This window comes from Camelina sativa, chromosome 20 (assembly GCF_000633955.1).
Source record: "Camelina sativa cultivar DH55 chromosome 20, Cs, whole genome shotgun sequence".
Lineage (NCBI taxonomy): Eukaryota > Viridiplantae > Streptophyta > Magnoliopsida > Brassicales > Brassicaceae > Camelina > Camelina sativa.
In genome coordinates, this window is record NC_025704.1 from 8,878,186 (window position 1) to 8,890,429 (window position 12,244).

The 12,244-nt window shown below is 38.7% G+C and overlaps 3 protein-coding genes across 5 annotated transcripts in view; 2 read left to right on the forward strand and 1 right to left on the reverse strand.

Annotated features, from left to right (window-relative positions):
* Positions 1 to 3,355, forward strand: part of LOC104770113 (cardiomyopathy-associated protein 5-like) — a 12,718-nt gene extending 9,363 nt beyond the window's left edge. For 2 of the 3 annotated variants that reach the window (XM_010494464.2, XM_010494465.2), the window contains exons 4-5: positions 17 to 313; positions 678 to 3,355. In XM_010494464.2, coding sequence (XP_010492766.1) covers positions 17 to 313; positions 678 to 2,801 — 2,421 coding nt within the window. In that variant the 3' untranslated portion in view covers positions 2,802 to 3,355. The remainder of the gene's footprint in view (positions 1 to 16; positions 314 to 677) is intronic. The other variant, XM_010494467.2, reaches the window with a different exon arrangement.
* On the forward strand, positions 6,694 to 11,208 carry LOC104770114 (5-methyltetrahydropteroyltriglutamate--homocysteine methyltransferase 1). Its single transcript, XM_010494468.1, has 12 exons — positions 6,694 to 6,861; positions 7,460 to 7,826; positions 7,920 to 8,007; positions 8,275 to 8,402; positions 8,508 to 8,899; positions 9,006 to 9,169; positions 9,270 to 9,350; positions 9,437 to 9,603; positions 9,699 to 9,804; positions 9,921 to 10,171; positions 10,259 to 10,460; positions 10,560 to 11,208. The coding sequence occupies exons 2-12, from the start codon at positions 7,477 to 7,479 to the stop codon at positions 10,926 to 10,928; spliced, it is 2,298 nt and encodes a 765-aa protein (XP_010492770.1). The 5' UTR covers positions 6,694 to 6,861; positions 7,460 to 7,476; the 3' UTR covers positions 10,929 to 11,208.
* The window catches only part of LOC104770115 (nucleolar MIF4G domain-containing protein 1-like), a 6,065-nt gene continuing 5,726 nt past the window's right edge, over positions 11,906 to 12,244 (reverse strand). Inside the window, exon 14 of the mRNA XM_019242073.1 lies at positions 11,906 to 12,243. Within this exon, the coding sequence (XP_019097618.1) occupies positions 12,058 to 12,243 (186 nt within the window). The 3' untranslated portion in view covers positions 11,906 to 12,057. The remainder of the gene's footprint in view (position 12,244) is intronic.

Consider the following 12,244-nt stretch of genomic DNA (forward strand, 5'->3'; position numbering starts at 1 on the left):
AACATTCAATGCAGACATCCCAATAGACAGCTATGCCACTTTGTCTTCTGGAGCAGTTGAGTATGTTGAGACACATTCATTTAATGACGAAGATGTTCTGCAATTGGAACAGGAACCAGTTCATTCATCAGTTCCTGATACAGAGGAAGAAACTCACCCTGACCAAACAATGGATATCGAAGTAGACTCTGTAAATGCCAGTGCCCAAAATGTGGGATCTGAAGAAACAACTCCATCTGAGTCAGATAGAGAACTGACCTGGTCAGATAAATCTGTGGTAGAACAGTCATCTCTTGAACCTGGTGAAGATGAAGTAAGTCAACTTACTTATTTTCTCTCATAGATACACATCATTACAACACTTTTCGAATGAGTATAATATATTATTTTCTGCTGCTATCGTCTAAGTTTAAGATAGTCTATGTGATATACTTAACTTCACAACATACTGAATAATAGAGGGAATATACGGTTTCAATTACTTCATGATTCATTGATTCATGTGCAACAACATACTTTCTTCTTATTGGATAATGGTATGTTATCTAGATTTGTGGTTTCGTAGCTGGAACTGGAAATAACAACAGGCTGATACCTCCAAAACTTTTGGACTTTTTTGCTCTTTCTACAATATGTTAATCAAGAGATCTGTTTCTTACTGTGCTGCGTTATTGCAGGTACCAACTCGTGCAGGTAGTGTTGTCTTTTCCCGCAACATCACCTTCCATGAGTATCACGATGCTCCTGAAGATACAGAGGAGTTATCTTGTTTGACGTCTGATGCATCCTCATCTCCAGCAGAATCTCCTGAGTACACGACACCTATGGTTGGTGAAGGCTCAAGGGCAGAGTTCTTTCGAGATGGTGTTTATGAGGAGCTTGACTATGTGGTGGAACGATTAGATCAGCTTCCAGACTTGCATGCAATACCTCAAAGTCCTCCTGAAGTTATCACGGAAGAGGCAGACGAGATCAAAGAGATTGATGAAGGATTATTATCTGAACTTGATACGATTGGAGACTTTAGTATTAAGGAAGTTGTGACATATTCTGAACCTGGGCCATCTTCAGTAGGACCAGACACTGCCAACGAATTGACCGAAGCTCTGCCTGTTCTTGAAGCGAGATCGGTTGAAGACATAGATTCTGCTTTCCAGCAGATCCATGAAGGATCTGAGGTTGAGGATGTTATTCTTCCAAGCGCCGTTCAAGATCAGTTGGCTCAAGAAAATTATGGAAATTCGACAGAGACCAATTCAGATTTAGTAGTTGTGGAGGCTACATCGAAGGAAGATCTAGATACTGCTATGAATCAGTCTGTTGTAGAAAGCATGGGCGTGCAAATAAAGTCACCTGAATCAAATGGTGGGTCTGGAGAAACCAAGTGTGCAGTTGAAACCGAACCATCAGAGTCCTTGGTTAAAGAAAGATCTCTTGATGATACAGCTGTTCCTCTGAACAACACACCCGAAAAAGAAGAAGAAAAAGAAGAGGAAAGTAGACCAAAAGAGATAACCACATCTGACGTCTTGCCTGTTGAAACTCGATCCCTGGAGGAAATTCCCAAGCCTTCTGAACCAAAAGCGGAGATGTCAATGGAAGTGATCTCTGAAAGAGTGGTGATTCCCACAGAAGCCGCTGGTCCTAGTAATGTAACGCCAAGTGATGAAGTTGTGATAACCACATCTGACGTCTTGCCTGTTGAAACTCGATCCCTGGAGGAAATTCCCAAGCCTTCTGAACCAAAAGCGGAGATGTCAATGGAAGTGATCTCTGAAAGAGTGGTGATTCCCACAGAAGCCGCTGGTCCTAGTAATGTAACGCCAAGTGATGAAGTTGTGATAACCACATCTGACGTCTTGCCTGTTGAAACTCGATCCCTGGAGGAAATTCCCAAGCCTTCTGAACCAAAAGCGGAGATGTCAATGGAAGTGATCTCTGAAAGAGTGGTGATTCCCACAGAAGCCGCTGGTCCTAGTAATGTAACGCCAAGTGATGAAGTTGTGATAACCACATCTGACGTCTTGCCTGTTGAAACTCGATCCCTGGAGGAAATTCCCAAGCCTTCTGAACCAAAAGCGGAGATGTCAATGGAAGTGATCTCTGAAAGAGTGGTGATTCCCACAGAAGCCGCTGGTCCTAGTAATGTAACGCCAAGTGATGAAGTTGTGATAACCACATCTGACGTCTTGCCTGTTGAAACTCGATCCCTGGAGGAAATTCCCAAGCCTTCTGAACCAAAAGCGGAGATGTCAATGGAAGTGATCTCTGAAAGAGTGGTGATTCCCACAGAAGCCGCTGGTCCTAGTAATGTAACGCCAAGTGATGAAGTTGTGATAACCACATCTGACGTCTTGCCTGTTGAAACTCGATCCCTGGAGGAAATTCCCAAGCCTTCTGAACCAAAAGCGGAGATGTCAATGGAAGTGATCTCTGAAAGAGTGGTGATTCCCACAGAAGCCGCTGGTCCTAGTAATGTAACGCCAAGTGATGAAGTTGTGATAACCACATCTGACGTCTTGCCTGTTGAAACTCGATCCCTGGAGGAAATTCCCAAGCCTTCTGAACCAAAAGCGGAGATGCCAATGGAAGTAATCTCTGAAAGAGTGGTGATTCCCACTGAAGCCGCTGGTCCTAGTAATGTAACACCAAGTGATGAAGTTGTGACCGAGGAAGCGAAAGGTGAGACTGAGAGCAAAGCAGATGCGAATTTACAGGGTCCTGAGTCCAAAGAAACCCCAGCGAAATTGGAGGAAAACATTGCAGAGCAAAAAAGGAAAGAAGGAGAAGAAGAAGAGTAAGTCCAATTCTTCAAGCTCGAGCACAAGCTCAAGGTCTAGTTCGAGTGACTCAGACTGAAAAATCGAAGGGTAATACATCTCAACTCAAGTAAATATATCTTTGTGACATGGTAATGATAGGGCACTTCTGGAGTTTTGTGTTTTTCATTAGACTGTGTGCTCTGTTTTAAAAGGGGCAAGAAGAAAGCCGCTAATCATATTTTTGTGTACCAAGTTTTCTCCTTTGTGTTGGTTTTTTGTTTGTCTGTGTTCCCTTTTTCTCTTCTTTCCAGCTTTCATATTTATTGATTCGATTGATTTGTATCTCTTGAAACTATTTTGAAGTTTTTCAGGGTTTTTGGTTTGTGACTTCAAATATTTTCTCCTCTGTTTTTTTGGGGTGGGGTTTGTTCTAAATTATTTTTGTATTGGAATTTGAGAAATGTGAAGTGTACTGCCGTTTGGGTTTTCCTATGAGCTTTGTAAAATAAATGGACTCTATCTGCGACGGTAATGCTGTTGAACTGACTATATTTTTTTGGTGGTTCCATATTCAGTTGTAAATCTATTATTTACTAGGAAGCATTATTGCCTTGTGTTTGAGATTTTTACGTAAATAGAACTTTTGAGTCTAGATATATTCATATATAATCATCAACAACTTTTTGATTCACAGCAGAATGTGTGCGTGTATAGCTTTGATTAATTCACATGTCTAAAAGCATGCCTTTTCATAGTTTAATCATAAAGTTTTTATAAGGCAGCAATATGAAGAATACTTTTGGATCTTGTGATTCGTGTATTAAAACGATTTAAAGGTACTACATGATTTACCAAACTTAAGCTGGCCAGAAAAAAAGTTGGTAAACACGTATTTTATTGATCCAATCAATAATTCGTTATACTAATACAATTGATACGATTTAGTTCAGTAGTTTAGTTCTTTAAAGTGTTTTCTTTTTTGAACGTTTGGATTGTTAAAAAAAAAAACGTAATTCTGTCTGTCGGACACCAAGTAATATTAAAAAAAGTGGAAGTATCACTTTCACTTTCAATAAATGGCTGTGTGATTATCTTTATTAGTGTGTGTACATACTTAGATCTACATCCACCGACAACTCAGTCTCGAGGAAGCATATGCAACTGTCCTGCAGACTTAAAGTCCTATGTAATTAATTCTTGTTCAAATTTATTTCTTGTGATTACCGGTTTTGAAAGTTTTAACTTACACAAATCATCAAACATACTATATACTATATAGGGAATTTAGTCTAATCTACCACATTTAATATAAAATTTTCCAATTCTACCACAATCATAAACTCCTTTTCTATTCTACCACAAGTGGCATTACAAATGTCGAAAATACCCTTATGGTACTGTAGCGCTGAACAAAAGAAAAATCATGTTTGATTTTTTATGGGTAGACAAGTTCCGATTTGTTGAGGCTGTAGACAAAAACTATTTCTGTAGACAAGTTGAGCATATAGATAACTTATCAAATTCATTGAGATAGACAAGTTCCAATTTATTGGGTCAATGGACAAGTCGTGAAACTAGTACTATACAGGTATAACTTGTCCACAAACAACAAAACCAACTTGTCTACAAACAACAAAACCAACTTGTCTACCAAAAAAGAGAAGAGATTTGGTCCACAGGAACTGGTTGGATTGTGGACAACGTCTTTCATAGACGTATCATTAGATCTGGTCCATCTCCTTCGGCTTCAATGAAGATTCACGGCCATTGAAGATTGTCGGTGGCAACAGCAACAACAACAACAACGCTAAACCATCGGCGAATAAGCCTCCGACGGGACAATAGCCGCCCTTTCTTTAGGTATAGCAGCGGCGGAGGCCGGAGCAGTTATAGGAGCTTCAACGTTTCTCACTTGAGCATTCTCTTCCTTCTTCTTTTTCTTTCTACATAGACAGAACACAATCAGGAGAAGCAACAACAAACCAACAACACATTCGATTACGATTCCGGCAATAGCTCCCGCGGATAACTTGTCGCTATCTTTTTTCTCCGGCGGCGGATTGGGTTCTTGAGCAGCGTCACCATCACAAAGATTCGAAGAAACATTGAATTGCTGAAGAGGAGATACAAGTAACGGAGAAGAACAAAGTTTTTTTTATTAATAACAAAACAATGGTCATTGTTTGTAAGGCTATAATGGTCATTGTGAAAAACACTTGTGGTAGTCCTTGAAAGAGATTTTCAAATGTGGTACATTGGAAAAAACGAGTTTCCAATATGGTAGACTCGTTAAAAATCTCTACTATATACTTGTTTATAATTATCCATTCTATGTTACATTAAGCATTTTTTTTTTTTGGTTTAATCGGTTTCATAGAAGCATTTCGCTGACGCCGACTTTTTAAAAGCAAAACTTCAAATTTTGTTGACTAATTTGGTTTTGTTAGCAGTAACGTCTTATTGATCAATTCCTTTTAAACTCGAAATTGACCTACACTATTTCCCATACAAAAAGGAGGAAGATACTCCAAAATTAGTTGTGGAAGTGGTTGAAGCTGAAGACAATTTTATATTCCAAGCTTAAGAATATTCCTGTTGATTTCGCAAAAGAGCTTATATAGAATTCAGAATTGATGATAATCACTACGTGAAACACATATATAGTTACCAAACTTTACCTTAAGGATTTAAGAAGAAACACAAAAAAGTATGAAGTTGATAAAGGTCAAGAATCAAAGTTTGGTAGCCAAATTTTATCAGCAAAACAAAAAAGATTAAGACCATTCATCCATCGCGTATACTCAATACACCGTGGGTCCGTAAACCTCTGTTTCTTTACCTACTCTAACTCTATTTACCTGAAAAATGTTACCACTTGTGTGTGTTTTTTAGTTTTTACCAAATCTGACACAACAATGGGGACTAATGGCCAGACAAGATCGTCCACACCGGTTCAAGTAAAAAAAACTTGTGTGTTTACTGATTTGGCTACCAGCACAATATTCGAGTTTCTATTAGTATATTCTTTCTTCAAATAGTAGTAGATAGATGTATATAATTGATATAGTCAAAACGCTGCGGAACAGGCCCTTAATAAACGATGTCGTATAATATGTAATAGAACTGTGAAAAAAAAAAAAATAAGAGTGAATCTTCACCAACCTCCGTGGGTCCCATTGCCACCCACTCACTAATCTATCCCACGTATACACCAACTCCTCTTCACGTTTTTAATCCTCTTTTTAAATTATTTTAATCTCTTAATTCACTTTATTTATTTATATTTATGCGTTAATTAAATGATTAAACATTTATAATCCTTATTCATTTTTTAACCTCCGAAAAATCTAATAGACATTTTCAGTTAAGATATTTTCGTCAGTTAATCAAGATTTTATTTATAAATATTTTCTTTGATTTTGAAAAAAAATAAAATTTCTTTGATGTTTTAAAAACTAAAAATACATACCCAACTAAAATTCGTTTTTAAAAAAAAAAATGTTATAAATAAGTTCATAAATCAATCCAATAAAAAAGTTAGGAAAGCATTTCGTAATTTAATTATTCAATAAAGATGGAAGTATTGATTTCAAGTTTTAAAAAATTAAAAATATGATATATTTTCTATCTTCTTAGATCTACTAATAGTACCTGTTTGAAAAAAAAGATCTACTAATAATACCCACAAATGATTATTTCTACATTTGTGAGAAATACTGTACTCAAAATTGACAATTAAGAAGAAAAAAAATATTTCCTACTACAACAATACTCAACTTTTTGTCGAAAAATAAATAGTAGTATCAATTTCAGAAAAAAATACACATAGGCCAATAAATAATAAATGGAAATTAAATATAATAATAATAAAATACCGAAAATATCACACCACCAGATCTACACATATTTTTATTTTCCTTTTTTTTTTTTATTATTATTTTTTTTACACAGAGAGAGAGGCCAACGATCTATCATTTTGGAGAGTGTGTGTTGTGTTTTTGGCTATAAATAAACACACACAGCCCACTCTTCTTCCTCGCTCTCTCTTTCGCCTTCTCCTCTTAGCCAACCCTTTTTTCTCCGATTCTTCCTCCGTGAGGTACGTCTCCGAGTTTCTTTGGCTTCCCTACGTCTCTCTTATTTAGTTTCTTTTCTCTGTTCGTTTCATTTTCGTCTCCTCGTTAGTGATTCGTTTCTATCTCGTTTNTTTTTTTTTTTTTTTTTTTTTGATTCCGCGATCTGTTTCGTTCGTAGTTTATATACCGAGATCTGATCGGTGAGTGAGTTCATTGGACTCAGATCTGGCTATTTCATGTTGTTCGATTTGTAGATCTGGATCTGATTACGATCTGTTGTCATCTTTTGAAAATGATTCGTGTTTTCTCTGTTCTTATAAGTTAGATCTGATTTAAATCATCTCGTATCGATAAAAATGTCGCATGTGAATCTGATCTGAAATTTTTCGATTCTACTCTCAAGTGTAGTGGACTCATCTTTGTTTATCTCAATCATTGAACCGACAAAAAAAGCTGCATAAACTTTTTTTTTATATACACGTGAATTGTAATTCTATCAGTTTCGTTTCGTGCTTTACGGCTTTCTTGGAGTTTGTGAATTTATTATTTAATAATTAAACAAGTTAAACGTATTATTATATGATATTAATCTTTTTTGATTTGGTGTTTGTGTAAATGCAGTTAAAAAGTAAATCAAAATGGCTTCACACATTGTTGGATACCCACGTATGGGCCCTAAGAGAGAGCTCAAGTTCGCTTTGGAGTCTTTCTGGGATGGCAAGAGCACCGCTGAGGATCTTCAGAAGGTGTCGGCTGATCTCAGGTCTGCCATCTGGAAACAGATGTCTGAGGCTGGGACTAAGTTTATCCCAAGCAACACCTTTGCTCACTACGACCAGGTTCTTGACACCACCGCCATGCTTGGTGCTGTCCCACCAAGGTATGGATACACCAGTGGTGAGATCGGGCTTGATGTTTACTTCTCCATGGCCAGAGGAAATGCCTCTGTTCCCGCTATGGAAATGACCAAGTGGTTTGACACCAACTAGTGAGTCTCCACCGCTCTGTTCTCTTGCATTGACATTGCCTTTTTTTTTTTTTGAGTTTGTGTACTAATGTAATATTGCTTTTGTTGATGCAGCCATTACATCGTCCCTGAGTTGGGCCCTGAGGTCAACTTCACTTACGCTTCCCACAAGGCCGTAAATGAGTACAAGGAGGCCAAGGCAGTACGTATCTTTCTTTACTATTTATCTATTTCGTAGGCAATGACTGTCCGCTAGATGATTAATTATTAGAGATCATAGGCATTGAGGATTTAGTGTTTTAGCTTAGATTTATTGAGCCGTGTTTCACTGAATATATGCTGATATGTTAGTTGATATAAAAGTTGTTACAAATTCATCTGTCTCTGATAGTCTTATGTATACCTAAAGTAGTTTTTGTTTTCCTGCTATTTTAAAAATTCTAGTCTGATATACTTGATTTTTTTGCAGCTTGGTGTTGACACCGTCCCTGTACTTGTTGGTCCAGTCTCTTACTTGTTGCTTTCCAAGGCTGCCAAGGGTGTTGACAAGTCATTTGATCTCCTTTCCCTTCTCCCAAAAGTCCTCGCCGTCTACAAGTAAGAAATCACTTTGTTATTTCTTTTTAGTGTGCCATCCATATCCTTGATGTTATGAATGATCCTCTAAATGACATTGATATGATGTCTTTAATTTGTGTACAGGGAAGTGATTTCTGAGCTTAAGGCAGCTGGTGCCACCTGGATTCAGCTTGACGAGCCTGTCCTTGTTATGGATCTTGAGGGCCACAAACTCGAGGCCTTTACCGCTGCCTACGCTGAACTCGAATCAACTCTTTCTGGTTTGAATGTTCTTGTGGAGACCTACTTCGCTGATATCCCTGCTGAGGCATACAAGACCCTAACTTCGTTGAAGGGTGTGACTGCCTTTGGATTTGATTTGATTCGTGGCACCAAGACCCTTGATTTGGTCAAGGCTGGTTTCCCCGAGGGAAAATACCTCTTTGCTGGTGTTGTTGACGGAAGGAACATCTGGGCCAATGACTTTGCTGCGTCTCTAAGCACCTTGGAGGCACTTGAGGGCATTGTTGGTAAAGGTAATACGTTCTTTCAGAATCATCTGCCTTTTACCCGACACTATTGGGGAGTACTGAAAAACAAATAATTGAATTGTTTATCTGATATCTTTTTGTATTTATGCAGACAAGCTTGTGGTCTCAACCTCCTGCTCCCTACTCCACACCGCTGTTGACCTTATCAACGAGACTAAGCTTGATGATGAAATCAAGTCATGGATGGCGTTTGCTGCCCAGAAGGTCGTTGAAGTAAATGCATTGGCCAAGGCTTTGGCTGGTCACAAGGATGAGGTATTCTTTGCACCCACATGCTTCTCTTTCAGTGGACTGTTGAATTATCTGTAGAAATTATTTTGAAAACACTAGAAATCTAATATTTCTCTTCTTTCAGGCCCTTTTCTCTGCCAATGCTGCGGCTTTGGCTTCAAGGAGGTCTTCCCCAAGAGTCACCAACGAGGGTGTACAGAAGGCTGTAAGTTTGATGTCAAACCTACACTGTTCTCATTCAGTGATTTAATTTTTCTAATCTTATATTGATTGTGATTCTTGTTATCTCAGGCTGCTGCTCTGAAGGGATCTGACCACCGTCGTGCGACTAATGTTAGTTCTAGACTAGATGCTCAGCAGAAGAAGCTCAACCTCCCAATCCTACCAACCACAACCATTGGATCCTTCCCACAGACCGTAGAGCTCAGGAGAGTTCGTCGTGAGTACAAGGCGAAAAAGTTAGTCTCCTAAATTCAATTCTTGGTCAAACGTGTCACACATTTCCTTAAATTCTTGTTGATGCTTATGGTTTCTGTAATTTTTCGTTTACTAGGGTCTCTGAGGAGGACTACGTCAAGGCCATCACGGAAGAGATCAAGAAAGTTGTTGACCTCCAAGAGGAACTTGACATCGATGTTCTTGTCCACGGAGAGCCAGAGGTGAGAATCTTCAAATCATTCTACGTTATTGCCTGTGCCCTTGAAGTGGTGGGAATGTACAAAAGTTAGTTCTTGTATTTACTGTTTCTGATGCGACATGTTTTCACAATTTGTAGAGAAACGACATGGTTGAGTACTTTGGGGAGCAGTTGTCTGGTTTTGCCTTTACTGCAAACGGATGGGTACAATCTTATGGATCTCGCTGTGTCAAGCCACCAGTTATCTACGGTGATGTGAGCCGTCCCAAGGCAATGACTGTCTTCTGGTCTGCATTGGCTCAGAGCATGACCTCTCGCCCAATGAAGGGTATGCTTACCGGCCCCGTCACCATTCTTAACTGGTCCTTTGTCAGAAACGACCAGCCCAGGTACGTAAAATTACTATAATGTGAAACAAGCATAGCTACCAAAAAAAAGAGAAGAAAATGGCTAAGACATGCTTGGAAACTTTGTAGGCACGAAACCTGTTACCAGATCGCTTTGGCCATCAAGGACGAAGTCGAGGATCTTGAGAAGGGTGGAATCGGTGTCATTCAGATTGATGAGGCTGCACTTAGAGAAGGACTTCCACTCAGGAAATCCGAGCACGCTTTCTACTTGGACTGGGCTGTTCACTCCTTCAGAATTACCAACTGTGGAGTCCAAGACAGCACCCAGGTTTGCTTAAAAAAACAATATACCTAGTCTCACGTAGCGTAATGCTTTCATGGATTGCTCATAACTTGTGTTCTTCTGGTGGTGTTTTTTTTTTGGCAGATCCACACTCACATGTGCTACTCCCACTTCAATGACATCATACACTCCATCATCGACATGGACGCTGATGTTATCACCATTGAGAACTCCCGATCTGATGAGAAGCTTCTCTCTGTGTTCCGTGAGGGAGTGAAGTACGGTGCTGGAATCGGTCCAGGAGTGTACGACATCCACTCTCCAAGAATACCATCTTCAGAGGAAATCGCAGACAGGGTGAACAAGATGCTTGCTGTCCTAGAGCAGAACATCCTTTGGGTTAACCCTGACTGTGGTCTTAAGACCCGTAAGTACACCGAGGTTAAGCCCGCCCTCAAGAACATGGTTGATGCCGCCAAGCTTATCCGTTCCCAGCTCGCCAGTGCCAAGTGAAGAAAAGTTTGATTTGAACGTTTTTTCCTCTTTCTCTATAAAATGGTTGTGTTTTGTTTGGTTTTTAATAACTTTCTTAAAAAGAATATTTTAGAAGTTAGATTATGATGCATATGGTTTTTTCCTTCTCGTTGAGAGAGAGAGAGAGGATATAGCATCCTTTGGGATTTGCTGCAATGTTTGTGATTTTCTTTTTTTTGTCTCCTATATATTTCTTTGATGGAATGTCTTTTTTCTAAAGTCTCTTGAAAAGGAATAAGAGGATTTATTCTTATACAAATATTTCTGTTTGCGTCTTCTAAATTTGTGTACGCTACTGAAACAATTTGGGAATTTTGATCGTAGGAAAGTAAGAAAATATTGGTCTGAAAGAAACGGCCACTCTCAGTACTGCCACCTTTTTAGGTCACAGTCCACAAATATTCTCCGTTAACCTGACGTCAAACATTTTGGGCGCGTGGATTTCTTTTTACTTCTTCATCCAACGCAATCAGTGTAGCCGCTTTGTAGCCTGTTTGTAATTGTATTACTATTCTATGTGGCTCTTGTATCAAGATTTTTTTTTGTTTTCTGCAAGTTGCTTTATTGCGTTGGTCAAAAAAAATAAAATCTAGTAATTGCCCCCACAAAGAGAGTGGTGGTTGATGTTCGGTTGCAGTCTCATGGTCCACCACTTTGGCTCGTAAGATTTTTCTTTTGCTTTTGGAGAAAGGCCATATCGTAGTATTAAAATGGATTATAAAAGCAGCAATCACTGTCACTGAATGATGATGATATTGGATTGTAGCTAAGTGTACATGCACAGAAACCAGGTTTTATCTTTATTAAGCTTTACGAATCTCGCTTCTCGAGTCAAAACAAAAAGGTTTGTAACCCAATCTCTCTATAAAAAAAAATCTTCCGCACTTGCATATAAATTTTAAATATTGTTTCCTTCCTCTAGGATCAGAGAGAAGATCAACCTTTCATCAAAGATGGAATATTAGAAACTTAGAAACTTAAATTAATTTAAGCTACAAAAAAGTTTATGTCGAAAGAAAATGTGTACAACGTACAGATGCTAAGACAATATCAGAGTAGTGAACTCTTAAGAGCTTCAAAAATTGTAGGCCTTTTTATGGCAACAGAATCACATGAGCAATCCTTCTGAGTTGTTTAGAGCTTCTTTGGCTTTCCTGAATTTCCCAGAGATTGCCTTGTTATTTTTCACAACATATTCCTTCACAAAGAATTTGATTCCATCGCGTAGAGCTTCATAGTCTGGATTCAAGGCTATGCGCGTGAACAAGTTCCACACTAGATTCTCGGGTTGCTCG

Bases quoted from the DNA above. Each gene is read 5' to 3' on its own strand.
- LOC104770114 (XM_010494468.1), top strand. From the start codon at position 7,477: ATGGCTTCACACATTGTTGGATACCCACGTATGGGCCCTAAGAGAGAG. The intron at 7,827-7,919 runs GTGAGTCTCCAC...TTGTTGATGCAG, and splicing joins AAGTGGTTTGACACCAACTA to CCATTACATCGTCCCTGAGT. The intron at 8,403-8,507 runs GTAAGAAATCAC...ATTTGTGTACAG, and splicing joins AAAGTCCTCGCCGTCTACAA to GGAAGTGATTTCTGAGCTTA.